We start from the raw sequence: 27,370 nt of genomic DNA, 5'->3' as shown, positions 1-27,370 counted from the left end.
ATGCTCACTTCAGCCTTTGAGTATTCAACTCAATACATCAACTGATCAATTTGTCTTCTCTCTAGGGTAATAAATAAGAATAAAATTAGCCTGAAAGTATGGTGTGATCAGATTCTGGATAAATATTGTATTAGCGGATTGGTTCTGCTAGCTTAACGGTAAAGCTAGCAGAACCTTTTTTTCAAAACGCATTCAAGGGAAATCCGCAGTAGTTTCAAATGAGAGCCTAAAATGGGATTAAAATTATGATATTGTCAGATTTCTGCTAAATTTTCGATTAGCTTCTGGGTTCTGATAGCTTGACGTTGAGCTAGGAGCTAGAGAAACAAGTTCTCCAAAAGTTGGGGAGCAGACATTTCTGATTAGAGTTATAAATTAGCCTAAAATTATGGTCGCAAAAAAATTCTAAATTCAAAAGTGGTTCTGCTAGCTTAAAGGAGGTATATGCGTCGAGTAATACAGCATTTTAAAGATTTTTGCAAAGTTTAGTTTTTTCTACGCAATCAGAAGGATGAGGAATTCATTGCCAATTTAGTCTGTAATGGCTGTCTATTATAGCTCCTTGTCACATGAATTACTCATAATATCCTGTTATTGAATAACTCTAAATCCAATCTGCATACTCAGGATTCTTGAAGTTCTTCGTTCAGGAAATATGAAATTAGGACGCTTCCTCGTCTTATTCATGTAAAAATGTTTATACCAGGGAATTTCTCGCCATCCATGTTATCCGTAAGGGGGAAATGTGGGGTGTTGCCAGAACACTTGAACGATAAGTAGAAGTTACGAGAATTCAAATAGTTTCCACTTTCGTCGAAAAGATGGCAGCACTTAACGAACTTAACGAATGTCTTTTTTCAATTTTACCAGGATAGGAATTGTAGCCAATGGCGAGACTTTTCTAGAAATGTTTTCAGGTGGAAATTCATAGAAGAGATAATTTCACCTCGGAAAGTAAATAACATGAATAAATATTTGTTCTTCAATGAAAAAAAAATTGATTCTTTTTGAAGATCCCTTCCAAGATACAGCCTTTGGAAGGCGATGACGAGTTGACAATTTTGAATTTTTATTTACGGGTTCTGAAAAACACATAAAACTATACATAATATAAAGCATTAAGTAGATGTTACTCACACAATTTTTTTAGATCTCATAACTTCATTATTAGGGGTTGAAAATAACAACTTCTATGGAATTAACTGAACACTGATCACAACTGCTTGTAAGTTTTTATTTATTCCGAGAAAAGTATCGACTGTATCGAAATTTTGCAAGAGACTTTTTTTCTGCAGAATTGAATGGGAAACCATAAGAGAATATTATTTTTCGAAAATCTATTCCACAAAACAATTTTTGAAGGAAAATCATAAGGGGTTGTTATTTTCAATCCCTAATAATTAAGTTATGAGATCTAAAAAAATTGTTTGAGTAACATCTACTTAGTGCTTCATATTATGTATAGTTTTATCACTCAGTGTTTTTTAGAACCTGTAAAAAAATTAAAAACTGACAACTCGCCATCGCCTCCCAAAGGCTGCACCTTGGAAGGGAGATCGATTTCGAAAAAAAATTATAGGAACCAGCCCTGCATCGAAGAATCATTTCCCTAAGTTCTTCGCATTTATTTGCAGACACCCTGTATATCCTTTTGTTTTCGATTTATGGGCTAAAATAATAATTTCAACTTTGGACATTACCTCCGTTTCTGTTTGTGCTAGGATGTTGAAATTAAAACATTATACAGACACTTTTTTGATAGAAATCCAATGGCGTACTGAAACAGTGGTTCAAAATGACTTAGAAAGACTGAGGACGAAGTGTGATATATTTCTGAAATGAGGAAATAATTGCAATTCTTTCTAAATCATTTTAAACTACTGTTTTCATAAGAAAAAAACCAACTTTATGTTATAGCTCAGCAAATAAACCTGTTGGAAAAAATCATAGTACGCCACTGGATTGCTATCAAAAAATTGTCCCCATATTATTTTTATTTCAACATCCTGGCCCAATCAGAAACGGGGATAATGACCAATGTTGGAATGGCCCAAATTTCAATTTTGACCTTTAACTCGAAAACAAAAGGAGATAGAGGAATGCAGTTGATGGCATTATAAGTTTCTCGAAAAAAAAAACGAAGGTAATGTGCCATTCATTTCCTCTATCTCTTTAGGTTGAAAGGTTGTAGTTCAGGTATCACCAATTTTGCCCACCCTCTGTACCTACACACAATACAATAAGACTATACAGGGTTGGGATAAAGTTTGGCGCCAAATTAATATATTTAAAACGGAACGTACTGTTAGACTGGCATATTGTCAGGAGGTTAATGGCAAGCACTTCGAACATTTAAAATGATTTTTTTTTAATTATTTTCAATAAATTTTTTCTACTAGTAAAAGCCCTGTATTTCTTCTTTTTATAGATTTTCATAAAAAATACGTCATGAAAAGCAGAAAGAGTTATCTAATACAAAGTATTTCGTTTTATTTCTCACTATTGATACAAATAACAACGATTTATTCATTTGAATGGATTTTTCCTCCCATGTACAAAAAGACTGAATTTCTTCTTTTTACAGATAATTTTTGATATGGACAGATCCGAAACAAGGTGCACTTTCAGAATCTGCATAAATATACGGGGTGTCCCATTTAAATAAAAAAAGGTTTTGTCATTTCCGGTTAAACCGGAAGTATCTCATTAATGAAAATATGCTCATCAGATGCATTGTGGTTACACTCAGCTGCCAAATTTCGAAAATATCGCCCGTTTTGTTTTAAAGATAATAATTTGGTGCCAAACTTTATCCCAACCCTGTATATAGCCTTTCATCAACATCGAACTAAATATTATGGCGGGTGATTTCCCTTCCCTAATTCCATGAAATACTAAGGTAATGAGACTGCTCAATTATCCCTTATGATAGCCAGAATAGATGCAACATTTGCATGCGACATTAGGTATACCCCCATATGGAGGAGAACTTGATGATATTTGTTCAATATAGGCAATAGCAATAGCTAGGCCTCATCTGCACCCCTAGTAGTGTAAGTGAAAACGGTACGAGAAGATATGGATATAACATAAATTTTCACCAGTGAATCTGACTATGAATATTATAACTATGTTAAAATCTGTTGACTTTAATATATCTTTTAATTAATGAATAGAATGATTCATTCTTGAAATGCCAATTTAAATGATACACATTGAAAAAAGTTATTTGGAATGCGTTCCAAATTGGGAGCTGTCAGTGTCCGACTGAAATTTTTTTTGAGAATTGAGAAACCTTATCTTAGCTATCATACAAACTTCCACATATTTTCAGCTTGTCTGTATTGCATTATTGATACTGGTGAGATATTTTCGAAAAGAATTATCAAATATAAAGCAGGAAATAGAACACTAGCTTTCACAGAAGTATTCATTAGTTACTCCTCAACTTTTCTTGTTCAAAATAAGTAGTGAGTCGATTGTAGCCAAACGCTGAAAGGCTAGACCTGCTAAATAGTACCTACTCTCAAATACTTCTTGGATCTTGCGGTTTCGAAGTCCCGAAGAAACTTTTTGGAATGATCCATTCTTGGAAAATTCCTCCAAAGTGTTTCTCTTTTGGCTTCTTCCTTCTCCAGAAAATTCTTTCTCATAGGTGCATTTTCCTTGTACCACAGAAAGGTTCTGGCCAGGAAGTAGCCATTGTGCTCCCTTTCTGGCCAGTGAGATGGCCTCTTCTATTCCAGAGTGACCAGGAACCCAGACTAAAAAGAACTTGTTGTTCTCGCCTATTTCAATGAGTTTACTTCGGCATTTCCATGTCGGCTTTGAGTAGATAACACAGTAGTTCAGATCTTCGATAGCAGCTTGACTATCCTGGATTGCACTCATTCTTCAGCGAGTTTTTGTCGACCTATCCAAAGCCTTCGGTTGCGATCATAAACGCCTACTGATGAAACTTGAGAGATTTGGAATTAGGGGATTACCACTCAAGCTTTTTGAGAGCTACCTACTTGTGTAACAGAAGGAAGTATACTCCATTCAGATTTATTTTAGCAGTCGGTTGGCACTCATGAAATGTCGTTAATGTCATAACGCCGTAGCCACAACTAATATCAATTTTTATTACGAACTAGCTGACCCCTCAAACCTAGTTTTGCCATTTAAATTATTTCTAGGGTAGATAATAATACCAAACTCATCGTGATTGCTCGATTGGTCGTAAGAAAAAGGCCTTTTTTTCTGTTCTGTACAATTTTTTTTGGGAATATTTTGTTATATAAACCTTGCCCTAACAATAATAAACACAACAAAAAAAGAATTGTCCAATTTGGTGCGATCGTTTGAACCATAAAGCATTTTGAAGTAAACCATAGATCCTCTTTTATTAATATAGAAATGCCGAAAGTGATTGAAAAAAGAGACAGGGTTTCAGGAAGTGCTATTTAGAATTCAGGTCCGCTCATTCAAATAGTTATACCAAAGAGTTGATACTCTTTGGTTATACCCTGATATTCTAAAATCCACAATACGTTAGACGGTAGCGAACATATTCAATGTAAGAGAATTTATATAATGTTTCATCTGATTCTAAACGACTTATATTTCAGCTGAATATTTCCACAATCAGAAAGATTGTGAATGAAGAGGATGACAAAGAATTTCCTTCTATTGGGAGACCCAAAAGTGGTGGCATTTGAGAATTTTATGTTTGAGTGAATTAATGCGAAAATATACTACAGGATTTTTGGTGAATGTCATCGTAGTATAAGTTCCCGAAAATTGATTTTTCTATTTTTCATTTGACTTGTCCTATACATTGTAAATGTCTTAAGGTACCAATAAATACCCAATTATTATTATTATATCAATGAAATAAGATGAACAGCCACAAATAAGCGCCAGTTGTCTTGTTTATTCGTGTGAAATTTTTGTTCAAAGGTGAAGTTCATCTTGACTTGAAACATTCTTTAAGTCCTTCTACTTATTTTGATGCAAGATGATTTTTGTTGAAGAATTTAACATTCTTGTAATTATCTGTTAATTCCTTCGGGAGATGCCCATTTCCAACCACTGCATTATATGCATTTCATCTTCGGATTAATATTTTTGAAATCTACAACTGATGTAACGTATTCAAACTTTAGCCAAAGAAGATAACGAACATTAACTCTCCTCAAGCTAGTGCATATTGTGCGATATTATACTGATCTCTTGTATTTTCCATGCAAATAACTGGATTTGGTAATTGGTATGCCTTCAATCAGTTTGTATAAATTTCAATTATGTTCGTCACATATTTTCGGAAGAGAATCGACATTGTGATAAACTACGTAATAACAGAAACTTTTAAGTAGAACGGGCATCATAGCGTTGACTTAAAACCCAAAAATGTTTTGACAAGCGTCATAACCCCACATTTTCCTACTATACAGAGTGAAATGTGTCAAATTTCCATGGCCAACCGACTGCTAAAATAAAAGTGAATGGAGTTTACATAGACATATTTGTTTGTAGTTGACAGTAATTTTTAATTTAATTGTATCAAAGTCATGATGGAAATTTCCAAGGAAACTTATTTTTCCGCAAAGCAAAATGCGAAGTTGTTGGATTTGTTACAGAATTAACAGGAGTTCTCCCAATCTCTTACAATGAATGATGCAGAGAGAAAATGGACAGAAATTGCGTCTGTTCTTAATTCGATTCTCAGAAAGACTGGATACAGTGTTGAGATAAACTTATTTTCCAAAACTTTTAAATATTTTTATCGAAAGAAAAAGTAACTAAATTTTATTGTTCCTCTTATTTACACTGTTGAGCAAAAGAGTGTTGTTAAATATAAAAAGAGCTATTTGAGGTCTCATGGATAATTCTTCTTTGATTTTTTTCTCCACGAAGGATCTTGCCTTCTGATGTTACCCTTATGTTCAGATAGAACATAAAAAAATAAGATGACAAGTGCCCATAATTTTTTTTCCTAGCGGCCCTCCCTACGAAGATAGCCGAAGAAAAGGTACTATTGTTCAGTGTCAATAAAATGAACCGTTTTCGAAAAAAAAATAATGAAAGAAGTAAGTAACAAAATAAAACTTTTTTGTTCCTTCAAGACAAAAAACTAAACTTCATGTTATTTTTGATAGAAATTAAAAAATTACTTCTTTCAGTATTTTTTTTTTTTCGAAAACGGTTCATTTTATCGACACTGATTAAGAGTTCCTTTTCTTTAGCTTAATGTTCAAGGTATCCAAATTTGTTTTTTCAGCACCTTATCATACGGGGTGTTAAAAATGTAAGCATTAAAATGTACAACCCAGTCCGCCCCTGGTAAACTGAACAAGCTAAATTGAAAATTAAATCAAATTTTCATCAAATTATATCGAGTAGTTTGAAACTTATTCCACTAAAATGGATTTCCAGTGGCGTCATTCAGGAGGTCGTATCTTCGTAGGGAGGGCCGCTAGGAAAAAAAATTATGGGAACTCGTCATCTTCATTTTTTATGTTCTATCTGAATCCAAAAGATTGCCCACATTTTCCGGGACACCCTGTATATATTTTTTTTATTCCTGGCATTTTTCATGGAATCTTTTCACGAACAAGTTATCATTAAATCCCCTGAAACAGTTATAATAACAGTGAACATGCCAGTCAAATTCTGCAGCTTCTTCATTATCCTCCAGGTTTTGAATAGCTTGTAAAATTTCTAGTTCTTCGTCTATCATTTTCGAAATGATTCAGAAACTGACAATAATGGCTATGTACCCAATCTCGAGTGGAATCGTGGTCGTTATTATTCTTGACGTACCGAGGAAGTGCAGTAGTGAAGTACAAAAACACACTCACAGCTCTAACATTAAGTTAAATCTTCTTCGTTAATTTATAAGCAATATTTTCGAGAACTATGCAATATTGGAGCAAAATGACAAACATTGACAGAGAATTGTCGAGTGATATCGAATGTCGAATAGCTTCTACGAAGATTTCTAAAACACTGGTGTGTGCACTTGTCACTTTTTGCAAGCATCAAGATTTCAGAAAATCGGGGATATGGGATCAGTTTCGTGGCGGCGCCACCATGTCATTTGCTTCGTTCTATCCTTGTTCTACCAAAGGAAGTCCAATGATACTCTCTCGTTTTATTTTGTTTTGCGTTGATATCGAATGTCGATCAACGAGTTCAAAATATGAACTGGTCCATTTTGTCAGCTGTTAAGGAACATTTGTGCTTTACAGTTCAATTTTCGTTGTAAAAACAAATCTGTCAATATTTCAACACTATCGAATAAGGGTTCGAAGGAGGATTTACTGTTCTTCTTCAAGATAATTTCCGTTTGACAACTTGAATTCGTGAGGGGGGTAATTCAATATGATTTTAATAAAACACAGTTGATTGGTCAAATATCCAATATATTCAGTTGACGGAAATGGAATTTTCACTATATGTACTCAGGAAGAATATTTGAAGTAATAGACTCGAATAGATTTATGTATTTCTGATTCTCAATACATGCTCACAATTTACATTACGTATTTCCAATACAGTTTCTTTGAAATATTACTGAAGTTTCCATAAAACTTAGCTATATCGGTCCCGAATGTTCGTTCATCTGATTCGGTTTTGCTTCAAATTCCAACAACACCGAATTCTTAGCTGTAGTTCTTGATTGTCCATACAGAAAACTGAACTTACTGAACGACATGTTGAATAAATAAATGTTCTACACCCCTTCCTCGAAACTAATACATTTTCACATACCAATAATCGCTTATAAATACACATATTCGTACGTCGTAGGAAAGTATTCAAATTATTTTCAAATATCAAATGACAATGCTCTGTCAAATTCTAAACAGCGCTACCTACAGTGGGAAAAACGAAACTGATCCCACATCCTCACGAAATTAAAAACATAATCGAATCTGTGAATACACCAGAGTTTTAGACATCTTAGCTTCTACCCACTCTTCTTTTTGTCTATCGAAATTTGTTTAACGCGAAATATGAGAATACCAAGTTTCTACTTCATTCGACAATTTAGTGATGTCGAATGACCCAATAGACGTTTGAGAATCGAGCCCCAGGCTCTCTGCGTCAATTTTTTTTCATTTCCAATAAAAATTATGGATTGCATAGCCTTTTGAAAATTTTCCTATTTCCTCCGTTTCCATATGCCCATTGTTGACCTAAAAAAAACGAAAATTGCAGCATCGCATATCGCGAGGTACCTATATATGGAAAAGAGCTCAGGTTAAATACCTTACAAGCGACAGCAGAGCGATTCCGTTCGACCGACTGACGGGGTGCTCCAAACCGTGAAACTTACTCTACCGTGATTCCTACTTTATTCGCGTGCTCGCCTACTTCGATTCCGACACAAGCAAGTGGACATACTTTATGCCGCAGCATTTCTTTTTAGTCTTCAACCGATTTTATCCTGCGTCTGTTCTGGAACGGACGTTCCGCTTTGGGATTCGGTAATGGGGTAAGAGAATGGTTCGAAAATTGAGAGAATCTTCTGGTAAATTGTTAGATCACAGACTAGATATTTACTCTTGAAAATACACAGTCTCAGTGGTTAAATTTCTTTATTGTAACTCCCTATTCCTAGATAATCCTATCTATGTAGATCGAAACTGATAAGTATTTTGTCACCTCAGGTTTTTTTCTGAGAGAGAAATTGAAATTTATAGACGATATTATACTGTGTGAATCAATAGTTGCGAAAAAATTTAAGGGGTGATTCTTTGTCAAGACATAAAATGAACTCGTTCGGGTACTTTCTTTAATTTGCGGTTTTATTCACGTTTTATATGTCATCGGAATTGATTTTTTTGAAGTTCCATTTGGGAAATCCCATATTTCCTTATTTGTAATGACTGCAATATTTCACGTTTTTGGAAACAGGAGGTTTACGAAGTATCAATAAGAATTGAGAAGATAAATACACTGCGCAAAAAACTTAACGCACATTCTGAAAATCTCAATTTTAATGAAAGTTAACTCTACATTGACTTTATAACTTATTTTTTATGTTCTCTCGGGAACGTTTTGAACGAAACAAGACATATTAAATGGAAGAAAAATTGAGGATTTCACCGAATCTTATGTGAAAGAAGAGAAATGAACAATTTTCAAAATACTGAAATGCTGATAAGTGATTTAATACTTGGTATTTCCACCCCTTGCGTTAATTACAGCTCGGCAACGACGGTTCATACTCAAAATGAGTGATCTTAAAATGTTCTGATCTGATCCTTCCCAGATTTCTCCGAGTTGGATTCCTGAGTCATTAAGAGTAGCTGGATGATTTTTTGAACTTCTCAGCCTCCTATTGAGGTTGTCCCAAACCTGAGATCTGGACTTCTTGCTGGCCATTCCATTCGAGAGACTTCAACCTCTTTAAGGTACTCCTGAACGATGCGCGCACGATGGGGTCTGGCATTATCGTCCATAAAAATGAAATTTTCACCAATGTATGGGGCAAATGGAACTACATGCTCTTCAAGAATGTTCCTCATATACTTATCAGCATTCCTAGCTCCATTATCAACGACCACTAGGTCTGTGCGAGATGTTAAAGATATTCCACCCCATACCATAATCGATCCTCATCCGAAACCAGTAGTATTCAGGAAATTCCACTAAGCATATATTTCATGTGGACGTCTGTATACAAGGGAATGTCGATCACAATGGTAGAGGCAGAATCTAGACTCATCTGTGAAGAGAACTCTTTCCCAATCGGCCTCTTCCCAATGGATATGCTCTCTCGCAAAATCCAAACGCGCCCTTCGATGGGCTGGGGTAAGAGCTGGGCCTCTTGCCGCGACACGAGGCCTTAAATAATATTCTCTGAGGCGATTTCTTATTGTCTGAGTGCTAATTTGCACCTCATGAGTTTGCTCAAGCTGAATTTGAAGGAGGCGAGCGGTTGCAAACCGTTGTCTCAACGAAGAAACTCTCAAGTAACGTTCTTGAATGGCAATTGTTACCCTTGGTCTACCCTGTCCTGGTCTTCGGACATTCATACCTGTCTCCCTGAATCGCTGCAACATTCTGGACACACTTGTATGGGAAACTCCAAACCTTTCTGCAATTCTTGTGTATGTCCACCCTTCTTCTCGCAAAACTACCGCTTGGGCACATTCCTCTTGGGTCAAATTGCGTGTTTCGCGTTGCATAGCGATCGAGTGTAGAAAATCAAACGAAAGAAAAACTATTGATCACTAGAATTGATCGAGAACAACTGATTTTAGAATGGAGCCAATACATTCAAAATCTGGTAATATCATCTTTTTTTATTCCTGCTGGGAAAAAACATCTGTATTGAAGAAAACCGTTGAAAGTGGATAACATATGCATGCATAATTCTGATAAAAATAATTATCATTGAGAACACCTTCAGTTGTAGAATAAATTTGAGATTTCCATAATGTGCGTTAATTTTTTTGCGCAGTGTATATCGGGTGGCCCACCCCAGGCGATCATTTTGAGGGAGTAAATAAAGATATTTTGAAAATCTTTTCTTGTAGTGTGTGTACTGTTTTATAAACGGGTGTTCGAAAACAAAGATATAGACCAAAGTTACACTTTTTCAAATGTAACAGTCTGTATTTGACCTCAAAAATGGAATGGCAAGCTCAAATTGTGATGATCTTCTTCAGATCACTTTATACCTCAGAAGGATCATTTACGAGATAATGGCGAAAATGGTTTACTAGTTTTGAATTAAAAATCGAAAATTGCTCAGAAACTATCAGGTTCAGATGTAGGAAAATTTTATGAAGATGGTTTCGAAATTAATTTTTACGTTCAACGAGATATAGAAATACCGGGTGTGCCATTCGAAATGAGAAAGTTTTCGACGATTATTTTTAGTTGATGTTTGAGAATTAATTATGATCACTCTGTATATTCCAGAGTTGAAATTTTCTTTTATATGCGGGAGTAGCCAACTTGTCTACTCGACAAAATTTTGTCTGTATCGCTGGCGTAACTAGTTTTTTCATTAATTGCTATTTAAAAAAACTCCATATTTTCGATTTTTCGCCATTATCTCGTGAAGGGTGCTTCTGAACTATAAAGTAATTCGAAGAAACTCATTATAACTTGAGCTTGCCATTCCATTTTTGAGGTCAAATATAGGGAGTTTCATTTAATAAAGTGTAACTTTGGCCTATATATTTGTTTTCGAACACCCTGTATATATGAAAATAATTTTAAATTGTGCTTTGGGATATCCTACACACACCACAAGAAAAGATTTTCAAAATATCTTCATTTACTCCCACAAAATGAACGTCGCGTCTGGGGTTGGCCACCCGGTATGAATAGCAGATGAAGATATCCAACAAGAATGATATGGTTTTCCCGTTCTGTACTCGGAAAATTTATATTCATGGAAGCAAAAATAATCTGTGAGAAAAAAACCCTAAGAAGAGGCAGAAAATATAATCGCTGATATTTGACCAAAGCAGTGTGTGCAGAAGGCAAGTTTGCCTACACCTATAGGAGAGTCCGCAGAGAGCAAGGATTATTATAGTACACATTAATATAGTCTATTCAAGGATTGTTGGCATTTCAGGAGGATATGGAAAATTACAGAACTACAGAAATTATTGGAGATCTTTTGTGACCGGATATTAAGCTGGCCTACTGGGATGTCAATAATTCTTGACTGGACTATATTCTAGACTATACAGGGTGAGTGTTTGACAATACAAATATTTTAACAGTAGTTTCTTGGGGTAAAAGAAATATTGTTGTCCAATGTCATTTTTTCCGACTTGGCTCTGATAAAAAGATAAAGCCATTTTAAGTTTTCATAATGACCAATCCCTGGAAAAACAAAATTAACTTCAGAAAAACTAGCTAAACCTGTGACACTACCACATTTGTGGATCTTTTGAAAAGAGTTGTATTCAGCCAAAGTACCCAATTTTTCAAATTTCACTTCCTAATTTTTGAACATCAAATTACTCGGAAACGAGAAAATATAAAAAAACTTTCATTTTACAAAACGTTCAAATATTCATTAGATGGCGTCCAACTTAGTTTTAAGAGTTGGGTTCGTGAATTTTTGGTGTTTTTATGGTACGTAATGAGAAAACTGGAAGACGTGGGTGATATCTTGTGTTCTCAAATATTTATCAAATAAATGAAAAACTATATATTCCGAAATTGATTTCATTGGATAAAACCGTCTGAGAGATAGAACTAAAAATAATATTTTTTTATGGTTTTTCAACAGCCTGTATCTTCCGTTTTACCTCAAGAATCTACTGTTAATATAGTTGCACGAGTCAAAGACTCACCTTGTATAATCGTTAAGCAGAGAGCACTTTCCCACATACACACCAATAATGCGCGAACAGCTCTAGCAACGTGATAGTTAGTTATACGGTATGCTCTGAAAACTTCGTAAATACCATACCCCGATATCATACCCAGACACAAAAGCAGAGTACAACTGAAATAAATAAAATGAAAATTATTTTAGTTGCACTCTGAGAAAAAGTGAACTCGATCAACAAAATATCGCAAGTCCTATTTGCGAAGTTTGTCATTATTGGTACATAAGTGAATAAGTTGGCTATCAATCTTTCTTATTCTTAATATTTCTTATATGCACAATTCATAGTAGTGTACATATATATCTTTCTTCTGTTTCATTTCATTTGTTGCATTAAAAATTAAAATAAAGAAAGTACTATTGAACTATTGTCATAAATCGTTAACAACAAGAGCAGTTTTCTATTACCTATACTGATGAGTAATTTGTTTGTCTTGAGTAAATTCATTGATTGAAGCATAAAAGCGTAATTTTTAGGCCTTCTCAGAAATACCATCCCATGAGAAAAAAGTGGCATATCCTATGGAAATTTCAGATTTTGTATTATGAAACATTTCAGGAGAACTGCTTCCAATCCTATTTATCATGGGATACTGTTCCTATAGAATCCAATTCCTGCAGATGCTAGAATTGAGCCCCGCAGGGCGAATTATGAGAGGGCAGATAGACTGCCCAGACATCTTATTCACTTAGATTCATCTATGGAATAAGAAAATACATTCCTCTGAAATCTAATGCATAAAACTAGGGCAATTGGAAGATTTCATGGAGAAGACTTAAGTTTCATACTCCTATTCGGTAATTGAACCGGTACACAAAAAAAGTGGTCTGTACATTTGAGCAAACCATCCAATCTACATGTTGTGGTTCGTTCGGCTCCTTAACCCTCAAAATTTTGAGGAGGTTGCGAAAAAAAAACACTTGAAATTGAGATATGTGTTTTGGTATCACAATAGCATCTGCGGTTAGGTAACTCAGTTTAGGTTCGTAGGGGTTGAAAGCTTTGCATGAACAAAACTGTAATGATCGACTTTCATTCGGTGACAAATTTCATCAGGTACCATCGTCTCCAAGTAAATGAGCCATGACAAAGTGCACATACTGAAAACCTCTTTGAACTAATTAATTTTTCAAAAAAAAAGACCTTGCCAAAAAAGTAACACAGGACCCACTTTTCCTATTAAAAAAATTTAGAGGGCTGATTGGGATGGCGCAGGGTGCAACAAAAATCCTTCAAAAATGCATAAAAATTTGATAAAAGTGAAACAAAAATTGATCTGTTCCAGGATTTTGTTGACAAATATTTTTCTTCTGAGAAAATGAATTTGTTTCATAATTTTGACGCGCACTATATACAGAGTACTTTTTTTGTGTCCTGGTGTTACAAACAAGTGCCCACTTCATCAACACAATCAAATTTTTTTTTCGGTAGCATGTGTATTCGCTTAATTGACTAAAGATTAATGACTCCTTCTTTCACCTGATCTGATGCTGAGATATCTTTCTTTTTTCGATATGGCTCCAAGTCCAACCCATCGTAGTTTACGCAAACTGAATTTGAAGTTTCAATTCTTTCAAACATAGAAAATTATTAATTTCGCATCTCTTACCAAAAATTTTTTGTAATTTTTTATATTTACCCCCCCTGTCTTATCGAGGGGATAGTTTTTGCTCTTGGGGATCACGTTTCGAATTTCCATTGTACATAAAAAAAATATTACCTTGAATTAGAAGAACTGCAATCAGGCCGAACATCCTCGAAACTTTCACAATCATAGTCACAAAAGTCGAATATACGTAAAAGACCTACCGAACACTCATAGCATCAGCACACACAGCCACATAAAACTCTATATAAACTCGATAACATCCCCTATTCCATCAGCACCTGAGTCTAAAAGTTTGGGAAAAGTTTTGGGCTTCACGTCACACGGAAAACGCACCACAACTTCGGAATCCGGCTAACGCAACACCTATCACTGTCATCCGACGACTGTGCTAGGAAAATTTCCCGCTGCAGAACGGAGGAAACTTCGCGCTTGGTAGCTTTCGCGAATAAGGGTTTGTTGTGGGGGTGCTGTAACTTTCATTCTTTAAACTCACGTTTTTAATGCTCGGCAATATGACCAATAAAAAAAATAACTATATGACACACTTGTTTGATTTTTACATTCAAATAAAGTGAAATTTCAACATTTGCAAAATTCCTGCAGAAAAAAAGGGAAATTTTTACGGCCTCCCAACCCAATGAAACACCCTTTAGGGTGTTAACAAATTAGTGCACAAGTTTTGAAGGGGGTATCTTACAGGGGATTTTTCAGTCAAACGAATTTTTTTTCCTTGAAGAGTTACAGGCTTTCAAAAATGAGATGAAATAGTTACTCTTCGAGAGTAACTATTGCAGAGTAAAACAAATAACATTCCCTTCTCCTTTTCTACCAATAAAAAGGGTATCTAGGAATTTTTTCAATGGATAATGATAATGAACTATTTGAATTTTATTCTTCTAACATTAAAAATACACTAAGTGACATAGAATACAGAACACCCATTATTGAAGAATTTATTACAACAATCTTTTGTATATGTTACGGGTAAAGATAGTTGTGAGCATAAACTCAAGATTAGCCATTAGCCAGGTAGACTGTTTATATTCGAGGACCGGCTAAAGTTCGATAAAATATTCATCTGCGTCAGGGCATTTCATCTTTAGCCGGCTAATGTGCACATTAAGCCCGTTTGCAACAGCCGAGAATTCTCTGGAGAATTCTGTACAAAATTCTCGCAAGAAAAGGGCGGAGCCTATTTAGTACGCAACTGAACAGAGAATTCTACCGAAAGTGTGTATGCAACGGTACATAATTCACGGCGCATGAAATCTCGAGTAAATTTTCTAGAGAATTCTCGGCTGTTGCAAACGGGCTTTACCCAAAATCAAAGATTATAGAGTTAGGTTATGCTAACTCTACAGGTGGTCCAGATCGTAACCAAGAAATTTTAACCACGTATTCTACATCAAAAATAAGCCCTAGTTTGTCATATGAACATATGCCGGGAAATGTTTTCTCTTCGAGATACGGGGTGTTGAAATTATAGAAAAAAAAAGTTGTTTATTAATAACTTTAACACCGCTTGAAATATTTTCATTAAATTTGAGACATAGGTTTTGAGCGTCAAGGAGCACTTTTTGCATAATATCATTTCTTTTCTATTCTACCAGTGGCGTCCGTACTGCAGCGAGACTGAATATTTTCATATAAAAAAATGATACGCCACTGGTTTTTCCGACAATAAAAATTCCTCTTTTTTGTTTCAATTTTCAGAATTGAAATATAAAATAGCATCGAATGCTATTGTATTGAGGTTTTGTTACATAATGCCTATGGGTTTTCAATTTATCATTTAATAAGTTATTTTTATCTGTTTAGGAAATTAAGGCTCTTCAGATCAAGCCTAAATTTTTTAAAATCAGTTCACATAGAGAGGTTAGATAAGGTACACTTTTCCACAGGACAATAGGAATGTGGATAGTCAATTGTCCTGTGAAAAACCAGAATATGACCTCACAAGAAAATGAAATTGTATAAGATAATAGATATAGACAAATTTTTCTGTATTTTTTCCCTAACATTCAATAATTGGGCTTATGGAAAAAATTTCTACGAAATAGAAACAACAGTTTCTGATTTGCAATTTCTCTCCAACCAATACTTTTGCATGAAAGGACAAAAAAAACTATGAATATGAAAATAGTTAAAAACACTTTTTCTAGCTGATTTTGTTAAAAATTTCTTCCCAAGTCATTGAACATATGGATTCCAAAATACTGCCTGTCGCCACATTTGATGAATCATCCCGGTTAAAGGAAGCTTTAAAATTAAAGGGACTTTAGGTTTGATTATGAAACCGTCCGTTAGATTTTTAGATTCGCTAATAAGATTACGTTGAGACAGTAGAAACAAATATATGTTCATCCTCAATTTCTCAACTGCTTGACAGATAATGCTTTTCTGCTATTAAAAATATGTGAAATTCATACAAAAAAATGCCATACTATGCATTAATAGATTGATTATATTACTATTTCTTCACATTTTTCTAATTGCCGAAAATTTGCGCCCCTCAAGCCTTGCTTCTTTTCTATTAGCTTCCACATTTATAGCCGATGGGATGTGGTTACACTTAAGTTTAGCCGGCTAATCTTAAGATTATGTTCACACCTATCTTTAGCCGTAACTTATACATATGCAGGGTGGTCCAACAAAAATTTACCACCTCGATTTATCGAGTTTAAGATGAAAATGTGGAAAATCGCTCATCGCCGTAACATCAACCCCCTAACGGGGGTGAGCACAACCCCTTGATTTTGAATACGGATGAGGGGTGTGAACTGATTTTGAAGATCGTATGAAGTAATATCTGACCCTAAAATTTTGCTTCAAAATATCTATCGATGATGAAATAACAGCGAAAATAGTGAAAGAGGCAATGTGGAATTTATCTATGAGAGAATAATATTCATATCCGTCACATTTCAAAGGTATTCAGTAGTTATGTTGTTTTTTGTCCAAAAAAGAATAAATTTTTTTCCATAAAAGTAGACGGACCATGTTTTTGATTCACCTTAACCTATTGTGAATTTTTAAGAACGTTACAAGTGTGTCAAAACGATTGTAAATTTGTAGTAGAATTAAAATTGTGTATTCCGTAGAAAAAAGGAAATGGTAAAATTATTTTTTATAAATAACGACTCTGGGCGAACAACAACTTCTTCATTTAATGAACGACAGTTGGAAATAAAAGAGGGTGCATGTAAGAGACGAAGTGAGGGACTTAACTGTCTTATGTCATGTAGCAATGGATCCTACCTTTAGTACTAGGAAATGATCAGATGTATCTGGAGTTTCACGCACAACAATCATGAGAATCCTTGAACTAAACAACATAAATCCCATCGGAGTCGGCGATCTGGATGATACTGAATGAGTATCATCCAGATCTGTGAAATGGTCAGTGAAATGATTAACGGTAATCAAAACTACATGTTCGATATACGTTTTTCGGACTGGAATAACCGTCGGTATTGGTCAGATGAGAATTTAAGATTATTTCGTGAGGTATATATACTCATCAGCTTCCGCAAAAACTAAATGTTTGGGCGGGTATTTATGGATATCACATAATCGGCCCTTTTTTATGCCCGGTAATCTCAATGGCCAAATTTATTTAGATCTATTGGAGAACGCTATTAATCCAGCCCTCGTGCAAGAATTGGAGACTGCAGAAGACCATCAAACTATCATTTTCCAACAAGATGGCGCACAATCTCATTTTTTTCAACCGCCTGGATTGGAAGAAGGGGACATATTGACATAATCGGCAATAACGTACTGTACCGATCATACCTACCTACACTCACGTCGCATTACAGAAACTGTACAGTAACTGTATATCAAAAACTGCAGTATTATCAATACAGAAACTGTACAATAACTGTAGGTATATCAAAAACTGTCTTCTGAAAATGGAGATTTATCAATATAGAAGCTGTGCATTAACTGTATATCAAATACTGTTTTTAAAATTCAGAATCATCAGTACAGAAACTGTATATCCAAAAGTTCTTTTCAAAATGAAGAATTATCAATACAGAATCTGTGGAGTACCTATCTGTAATCTGTATATCAAATACCTATTTTATTTTCGAAATGCAGAATTATCAATAGAGGAAGTGGTCCCAATATGAGCCTCCCCTTTTTTTTACTAAATCTTGGGATTTTATCTTACGAATAAAATATCCAATAAATGACTCACTGCAAGCTCAGAGGTCTACCTATGGTATATAAAAAAGGCATTATCAAAAAAATCAAATTTAGGTGAGATTTGTGTGAAAAATTAATATAAGGTACATATATCTACGTCTGGATCAGACTGCGTGTATGGGTCCCCTAGTGAATAACTGAAAGCTGAAACAGTTAGAAATAGGCATGCTGCATCACGGTCATCAGGAACAAATTTTACAATTTAGTCAATATCCATATCCTCATCGTCTAGGACAAACTAGCGACTCCCATCCTAAGATTCGCTGATCTCATGGTTTTTTGCTTGATGCTTTTTCTGTTTGTTGTCTTTTTAGCTCTTTTGATTCTGAAAAAAAGTGCTGATGCTGGATTTCTGTAATTCTTCCGAATATAAATCTTGTCCCATAATAATATAGGGGCCCATATGGGCCAAAATTCCATGTGGTTCTTCAAAAGCATCTAATTTCGTTTTCATTCAGTATTTAGGTTAGTTTTTATTTTGGAATATCAACTACTGGTCACTATTCTAACATACTTATACACATCAACTATCGAGATTTACACATAGACGTTAGCAAATACCACAAAAACAGTTACCATAAAACAATTTTGTAAATACACAAATAAACTTATCGCCACCTGTTTGTACAGAAATACAATTGAGGCTGCGCGCATGTACACGAAAATGTTTGAGAGCCTAATAAAAGTGTTTCAGTACGGAATTCATAAATGTCGCGCATGCTCTATAGTGGAAATATATTGGGCAGAGACAACAACAGTTGGTTGTCTCTGATATTGGGGGCCCATAATAACTGCAGAGCTCATATTCGGACCACTTCCTCTACAGATGCTATACAGTAACTGTATTGCATTTTCAAAATGCTGAATTATAATACAGAAACTGTGCAGTTTCAGTACAGCAATTTCTGTGCAGCATGTGGCACTTGTAATGCTAGCATCTGTACAGTTGGTGTATATAGGGTTTGTTGCGTAATTTCGATGAAGAACTCACAGTTAGAAGTAAAATGAGATGAATGCGTCAAACGTCAAAGTTGTATATCATGAAACTTTCTTTAACCAATTTTTCATAGGTTCAACATTTTTGGAGATAACAGGCGATGCTTATACGCAGGGTGCGGCAGAGCTGATTGATGAGTTTCAAAGGACAATAAGGTAAAAAGTTAAAGTTGGAGAAAAACGGTTTTTTATTCGAATCAGCTCGAAATATAGTTTTGAATACGATATCGTTAAGATAGCGGCCGTCAGCAGCGATACACTGATGTAGTCGATTTCGGAAGTTTTCATACGCTTTTCGGCATATAACGAGTGGTATGTTCCGGATTTCTTCGGTTATCCGCTGCTTGAGTCTACGGGTAAAATGACAAATCCTCATGCAGAATCCTCCTCACACACAGATCAGTGTGGCATTCCCAAAGCTCGACTGCTTTCCGAACAGCCCGCACATTTTCGTCCATTTCCTCATCGTACTTCCCGTTTCCTCAAGGCTGCGAGCCCAAGTTTGATTGAGTTTGCAGAGGGGACAGAATTGACAGGAATGGCGAAATGGCGCCGAAACGTCCGCTGGCCGTAAAACGTACGAACGGCAATGCCTCGATGCATTCCGGTACCAATCATGTTGCCGACTAAATTACGGGCCCTAAGGAACATAAAGAGCCCTTCCGCACCTACCTACCTACCCCCATCACAGCCCGAGAAATGAATGACCGGGTTTAGACGCACCTTGTACATGCCAAAGCGTAAGTTACAATCGCGAATGCAGTTCTATACTACATTATATAGTTAAGTCGTTTAGTCAGTAAAGCTTCTCTCAGAAACATGTGGGGTATGAACAGTATCAAGGCTGATTCATGCTAGACCGTGTCGGGTCCGAACCGGGACCCGGACGGGACACGGTAAAAGAATTATTATATGAGCAATTTCAATTGACCCATCCACGCTACACCGGTTGGGACACGTGCCGTGCCCGTGTTTTCAGAGTGGCGACCCGGTTGCAACGGACCGGAGTCGGTCCCGGCCCGGCTCCGACACGGTCTAGCATGAATCATCCTTTAAAGTATGAAACGTTCAAGTATCTCCATTTAACTATTTTTCTTTTATGTAGGACGAGTCTTTGACTCGTAAAGTTCCGAGGATCAAAATGAACTATTCAGTCTACGATGGAGCACATATATTCTTCATTTTTCAAGATCAAAATGGCGGCCCAAGAACATTTATGGATAAAGGAATGTATCAGATATCAGATGTACTCAGAAAAAAACTTGTTTCATTCTGACAGCTCTAGAACCCCACCTCCAACGATCAAAATAATCAACTAACATTCTGTCTACGATGGAGCGTCTGATCCTCTTTTTTTCGAAAATTCAAAATGGGCGTCCAAGACAATAATTGATCTTAAGGGTGCATGGGGAAATACATTTTTTTGGTTGGCCATTTTAAACTTTCCAAATATATATCTCTGGTGAATCTTTGGCATTCTTTTGTAAATCGCGCCGGCCATTGAAGGATAGAAAAAGATGAAAAACTCTGTAATTTCTTGTTGTCAACGAATGTTTGTTGGTTATGTAAATATTGTCATTCAGTGCTCCCGACGTTGTTTATTCATTTGAAAATTCAATAATTAATTTTCGAATTTGATACTTTACATACATACCTGGAATTATCAAGAAAACTTCAATATTTCTTCTGCTTTGATCGTTATGCAATTTTATGTCTTATCCATCTGATAATAGGTAACTTTTGCATCATATCTTCAACAAAAAGATGGAATTTGATGATGATGATGATGAAAGTGGTAGAACCTTTACTACCTTGACCAACTACTATAACGAACCTATGGTAAGCATAATTGATTCAATTAGAATCATATCATATTAATTCAACTTTACTCTATGCCTTATTTTCCAGAATGATTCCAAATTGCACTTTGAGAAGTTCCTCTTTGCTGGAGACAGTGATAGTGAAGTAGAACATGTATGTATGCCATATATCATTCAAAAAGTACAAAAATTGAAAGTTAAAGATTGAGAAGATCAAGTATCAATCTCTGTCATATATTCTACCGGTTGTGACCATGATTCCAACATTTGGCGCACATTTTGAAAGACTTTTGATGTTAATTATTGGTGACGCTTCTATTTATGAGTTTTTGTTTTTCTAAGCATTGAGTTCATCTATCTCTCCTTCCACCAATATCAAGAGTTGTGACAATCTTTGTACTCATTCAGGAAGAACGTACATCAATCCGAAAAGCCAAATGTTGTACAGAAGCTGTGGGTCATTATTCAGGCAGTCTGGCATTTTTCACAAAATTCTATATAGGATTCTGTCTGAATCTTCCTCTTATAACTCTTGCACAAGCTTTATTTCTTAAGGGTGCCTAATGCTGCAATGTTTTCAGGAGGAAAATTTCACATACTCTGATGATTCCAATGGTTTTGAGGAAGAAGTCCAAGATATAGAAGATCCTCTGAATGTTTTATCAGATGCCTCTCAACATTTTTCACAGGGATCTGAAGATTGGAGGAACTCAGATTCGCAATGTTTAACCTTAACTGAGCTAATGAGAATGAATCGCAATGAAAAATTCCAGTTGTTACAATTATTTCATAAAATTAAAGACTTTCTTATTGACATTCAGAATAGAATGAAAATATTGAAAACATCATCACAAAAAATTAGAACCAAAGAGAGTATCATGTTTTTAGGACATGTGGGTGCTCCGTATTTTAAAACTAAGAAAGATATGTTTTGTAGTGATCCCAATCCTGATACATTAGATCGCAGGAAAAGGGGATTACTCACAATTTATCAACATGGATTTCCATCGAGATGGTCTAAAACAGAATGTGATAACCTCACTAGAGGTGTGAAATTAACTTATAATCTCAACAAGCAGAGAGCTATATTGAAGGACATAGGATATTTAAGAAGGAAAATTGTAGAGGAGACAGACTCGGCAATTATATTGCAGAAAGAATATGAAATTGAAAAAAAGGAAGGTGAAATCAGGAATCTCAAAGCAATAGGAATTGAAGATGTGCCTCCATTGTGCGAAGATAAATTTATAGATTGGGAACATATTTCAACAGAATACTTAATGGGTGAGTGCTCTAAACATTCCCAAATAATCTAAAATGGGGCTTTCACATTTTTATTTCTGATGACAAATCAATTTGAAATTTGAGGAATTGATCACATAAAAACGTTTGTACGCAAAATCTCTTTCTTCTGTTTATAGTTTATCTGATTTCTCTGGGGGAATAGCTGGACTCTGAAGTTACCGTTAAATTTTTCCCTTTGCCTTAGATTCATTGGTTTATTTTTTATAAAAATATACAAGTGCCATCATATTCTGTTTCTTGAGATTAATGACGTTTTTGGTAACCCCACCGATTTGATTTTTTTATGTGTCGTATCATCGTATCCCTTCATGTTTTATATTAAACCATTAGTGCCAGAAAATGGCACTGTTCTTACCGAATGTATATCAGTAAATTGGCTAAAAAATGAACAAATAATAAATTATTTTGACTCAGTTTCCTTTCGAGTTATGTCCATACTTTTTCTATTCTATTCTATTCTATGATAATCAACGGTTGAAACCATTTCAAAAACTAGTGGTTCACTACAATTCAAGGTTTTTTCATGGAAGTTGTTAACCATAATAATTTTTTTTCAGAGAAACATACTGCCAAGGAGTGTTCTATTTTCTGGCGTATATATTTACATCCCGACTTGAACAAGTCCAACTGGTCAACTAGGGAAAATAAGGTCATCAGGGAATTGGCGGAAAAATATAATTATCAAGATTGGGATCGAATTGCACAAGAGCTTGGTACTAATCGTAGTGCTTTCACGATTTTTATCCATTATTCAAGTACTTTATGCCATCAGCCAATCAAAATGCGTTTCTCAGAAGAAGAAGATCGAGCACTTTTGCAACATATTGAAAGCAAGAAAACTGGGGCCATTATTCCATGGAATACCATTGCAGAATTCTTTCCGAATCGATCTAAAATCCAACTAATTCATAGGTGAGTAACGATGTTCATATTAGCTAAAAATTTACAGACTGATGAAGGGAGTATATTGGCCAATCACTTATTGGAGGAAAATGCAGAAATAATTCGGTTTTTCCAATTGGGTCGGCGTTCTTTCAAAAATAGAAAAAAATTGATAGTGCTTTTTGCTGTCCTTAAACTTAACCGGCGTATTCGGCCTGAAAGTATCATGAAAATTTCAAGTTCCTAGCTCATTTCTCTCGGAATGTTCAAAGATGACCAAATTAGTGGTCAATAGGAAAGAATGAAAAAACTATTTTTTTTTTCGAAAAAGTTTTCCTAACAGAGCTACAGCACATTCTTAGGAGGAATTTTTAAATATTTACATTTACTATCGCAGGAAAATGATTAAATTTGGTATGAAGTTGTTACTTGAGAGCTACTACTGTGAAAATGCTGTGAAAATTCAATCAATTGCGCTATTTACAGCACACTCTGAGTCATCCACTAATAAACTACAATCAATTTCGATACCGTTAGATGATGAGAGTTTTTTTTTGCAGGTATAAATATTACTTGCGCAATATGTCTCAGTATACCACCGAATTTTCAGATGCTGAAGACATTTTGATTCTTCTCCTGGTAGAACGTTTTGGTCGAAATTACGTTCAGTTTCCAAAATATCTACCTTCGAAATCATACATGCAGATAAAAGCTAGATATGATAATCACTTGAGGTTCAACAGAGTGAAAGGATCCTTTACTTTAGAAGAAGATAGGCAAATAATGGATCACTTCAGTAATAAAAAATTCGAAATTACTCATCTCTCTGCTCATATGAACCGAAATAGACTCCAGTTAAGACAGAGGTATAAAAAACTAACAGAGTTCTTCAATAAACATCCAGATAAATCCTTGGAAGATGTGCGTAGAAGATTTGGCAAGAAAAATGAAACTTTCCGAAAGTTAGAATTTTTGAAATATGTAGTAGATCAATTCAAAGATCAAGTTGATATTCCCTCCCTCAGTGACATTGAGAGTAAATTGGGAAAGAAGAAATCTAAAAAGAATCAGAATTTCGATAACTTACTCGTTACTTTTTTTAGTTCTTCATACACAATAAAACAGAAATCTTTTGAAACCTCTCTTTCCAAAATTCAAAAAACTGCAGAACAAATTCATAGTATAACTAAAATATTGGGGATCAACCTTCGAATTCCTGCCGAAATAAAGAAAAATAATACATTAGATATAGTTGATATAGAAATATTGAATTTATTGAGAGAAAAGGAATATACACATATGCCTAGACCCTCAATTAATGAATTTCTTCCTCCTAACATAAATTCTCTGATTGGTTTGAGAGGTTTGTTACTGAAAAATCAATCATATAAGAGAATGAAAAATAAAGAAACAGTAATTTACAGAGGTCCAGCATTGATGAATTTGCAGAAACATAATTTAACTTCTGAACTTGATGATTTTCTAAAAAGTAAGGACAGTAATACTCAAAGTATGATACTTTTTGAAAGAAATCTTTTTTTGAAAAGATTCATATCTATGTTTATGTGGCCAGCATTACTCTCAATTGAGTCTCCAAGCTCATGTTTATTGGAAAAGGAATTTGGGCTCAATAATTCAAATCATTCGAAAGAGACAAACAAAAAAAATAACACAAGTGAAAATAAATTATTGAAAAGAAAACTTGATGGGAATATTGATATACCATTACCAAAAAAGACTTCAAGGACTTCACCTGATGATAGTGATAAAAGTAAATGCAACCATGATTCTACGCAACCAATAAGATCAAGTTCCCGACTGAGAGATAAGAAGAGAATATCAGAGAAAATAAGTTTGCAGGCGAAAATAACTGAAGAAGATATCGAAACTAGTAAACTTTCTGGACAACAATCAAACTCTTGTAAAGAAGTTGAGGAATCTATAAATGTCCGAAGTAACGCAAATTCCAAGGATAAGTTATGTGAATCTAATAAAAATAAACAAGTCATTCTTTCTAATCTAGTTAGAGTTGACAAAAATGAAGTAATGAAGTTATTGCAGAATAAGAAACCTATCAAAATAATCAAAATTCAGTGCATAAAAGAACAAGATGGTTCTTTGCCTACTCGATCACAACCTTCCCATTCAAAAACAGATAATGAATCGAAAAATATTCAAAATCTAAAAAATGTAGAAGCTTCAAGTTCAATTACTTCTGCTGATAATACAAAGAATAATGATAATACAAACTCTCTAACTATCAGCCAAAATTCAAATTCTCCTGGTAATAGGTTATTGAATTTGTATGAAATGAAGAACACATTGAACAATTCCTTTAAAAATGGTATAAGGGGTAAACCCACTTCGAAAATTAGTAATAATGATGATGCAGAGGATATCCTTAAGCTTGATGATTTACTGAATAATGTTGAGGATGAAGATAGTATAATTGATTTGACTGAAACAGAAGTTATGAAAAATGAAGTAGAACAACTGGATCAACTCATAAAACAAGAAAAATCCTTAAGTTTATTTTGAATTTAGAAGAAAAATTTTTAATAATTTTAAGAAAATGTGTTTTTATTCTCTTGTTTTTTGACTGTGTTATGGTTATTTATTATTTATAAAGAATGAATATTTAAGTTAGATAATTTGAGAAATAAATGTTTTGTGAAATTGTTGCTTCCATTCTCCACAAATATGGATTAAAATGATGCGACTTCTACTCTGTAAGATCCAAAATATTTGTTTGAAGAGGTGAATCCCTGTGAAGAAGAGCCTTTTCAATGCTCAAAACAAATGATTATAAAATCCATGCAGGCCTAGGATGAAAAATGCATGCATAGCCTAGGATGAAAAATGAATGAATAGTTGGGGAGCCGACGATGCTAAATCGGGATTCAGGCCTGGTACTTTCATCTTCGAATAAATTTTATTCAACGAATAATGACGTACCGATATTCGATCTATGACAAATAAACTCTTCTAATTAAGTTTCAATGACAGATTTATTCGATGAATAACACTATCTGAAAGTGAAAAGACTGCATTTTTACTAATCTTACGAATAAGACTTAATAAATGCGAATAAATTTATTTATTCGCACGTGAAAATACCGGGCCTTAATCGAACTTCGTGGAAACCTAGTGGATTTTGAATATTAGATGGTAGGAAGAAAAAAAGGTTCTATCTTAGACAAAAGTCTAAGGGGTCTAAGGGTTCTATGATGTATGCACTTTCAGCAGTGTGGGGAAAGCGTCTGCAGATTTTCAAAGATCAAAAAAATCGTCAGGTATACATACTCAAGCGTGTCAGATTAAGATACTGTATATATCCCACGTGTCTCCGATAATAAATTAATGTTACCGTCTGTTCCGATATTCCTGAACAATACTGTCAGTATTTCAGAGACGATGCCTATTGGCCTAGTCGTTCAAGTTCTATTGTTATTCCATTGCGGGCCAGTAAGACCAGCAATATCGGAACAGGCCATTAATCTGACAGTTTGCGTGGTGGGGCTGGCCGTACGGAAGAGTTGCAAATGGTAAAAAAAAAATTTCGAGCGTTTCAGATTTTTAGAGGATATGTTAATTGGACCCAAAGGAAGCTACTTTTCAAGAGACTAACAGCGGTCCTTTGAAAATGCAAAAAAAATCTTTAATTGTACATACTCGAGCGTGTCAGATTTTCATACAGATGGTTAATCTCGGTGTTGAAGACGTGTTGACTCATTAATCTGAAACTAATCAGGGGAGGGTTTCTTAATATGACAGTTTGAAGATGAACAAGGCATTTTTTTTAATATCTCCCTTCCTGTACCTCTAATCATTTCTGTATTCATTATGAAAGTTGTAGATAATAAAATTCTATACAATTTGTCTAAAGCAATTTTACCTACTCTTCACCGTTTTCGAGTTAGAGGGCGAGGAGCTTAGACACACATGATAAAATGCCAAGGTCAATGTAGAAATCCAGCCTAATGTTCTTTCATCGCCATTTATCTCAAAAACGTTCAAACGTAGACAAAATTGCTTCAGACAAAATTTGTAGAAAATGTTATTGCCCTACAACTTTTATAATGAATGCGAAAACAATTTGAAGCCCAGGAGAGGAGATTATTCAAAAAAACTGATTTTTGTGACCTTTAAGGCCAATTTTTAGTGTTAAGTCTTGCTGAAACTGTCGGATTATA

General features: G+C 34.8%; 2 protein-coding genes across 3 annotated transcripts in view; one reads left to right on the top strand and one right to left on the bottom strand.

Moving 5' to 3' along the window:
* LOC123311290 (irregular chiasm C-roughest protein) overlaps positions 1-14,323 on the bottom strand; it is a 498,432-nt gene extending 484,109 nt beyond the window's left edge. The window contains exon 1 of the mRNA XM_044895177.1: positions 14,074-14,323. Coding sequence (XP_044751112.1) covers positions 14,074-14,128 — 55 coding nt within the window. The 5' untranslated portion in view covers positions 14,129-14,323. The remainder of the gene's footprint in view (positions 1-14,073) is intronic.
* Positions 14,324-20,737: 6,414 nt separating this feature from the next.
* On the top strand, positions 20,738-25,853 carry LOC123320560 (snRNA-activating protein complex subunit 4). 2 transcript variants are annotated; one of them, XM_044907919.1, is made up of 5 exons: positions 20,738-21,009; positions 21,079-21,144; positions 21,572-22,274; positions 22,853-23,207; positions 23,788-23,922. In XM_044907919.1, exons 1-5 carry the CDS (start codon positions 20,935-20,937, stop codon positions 23,792-23,794), a joined length of 1,206 nt encoding a protein of 401 aa, XP_044763854.1. In that variant the 5' UTR covers positions 20,738-20,934; the 3' UTR covers positions 23,795-23,922. The 2 variants fall into 2 exon arrangements, with proteins under 2 accessions (XP_044763854.1, XP_044763847.1); XM_044907912.1 differs by having other exon boundaries at positions 20,739-21,009; positions 23,738-25,853.
* Positions 25,854-27,370: the final 1,517 nt, after the last annotated feature.

The sequence above is a fragment of the Coccinella septempunctata genome, chromosome 1 (assembly GCF_907165205.1).
Source record: "Coccinella septempunctata chromosome 1, icCocSept1.1, whole genome shotgun sequence".
NCBI lineage: Eukaryota > Metazoa > Arthropoda > Insecta > Coleoptera > Coccinellidae > Coccinella > Coccinella septempunctata.
Note: the sequence above shows the minus strand (reverse complement) of the source record. Positions and strands in the feature narration are given on the sequence as shown.

Excerpts from the sequence above, each read along its gene's own strand:
- LOC123320560 (XM_044907912.1), top strand. The coding sequence starts at position 20,935 with ATGGAATTTGATGATGATGATGATGAAAGTGGTAGAACCTTTACTACC. Across the intron at positions 21,010-21,078 it reads ACTACTATAACGAACCTATG|AATGATTCCAAATTGCACTT; the intron begins GTAAGCATAATT and ends CTTATTTTCCAG. Across the intron at positions 22,275-22,852 it reads TTCAACAGAATACTTAATGG|AGAAACATACTGCCAAGGAG; the intron begins GTGAGTGCTCTA and ends ATTTTTTTTCAG.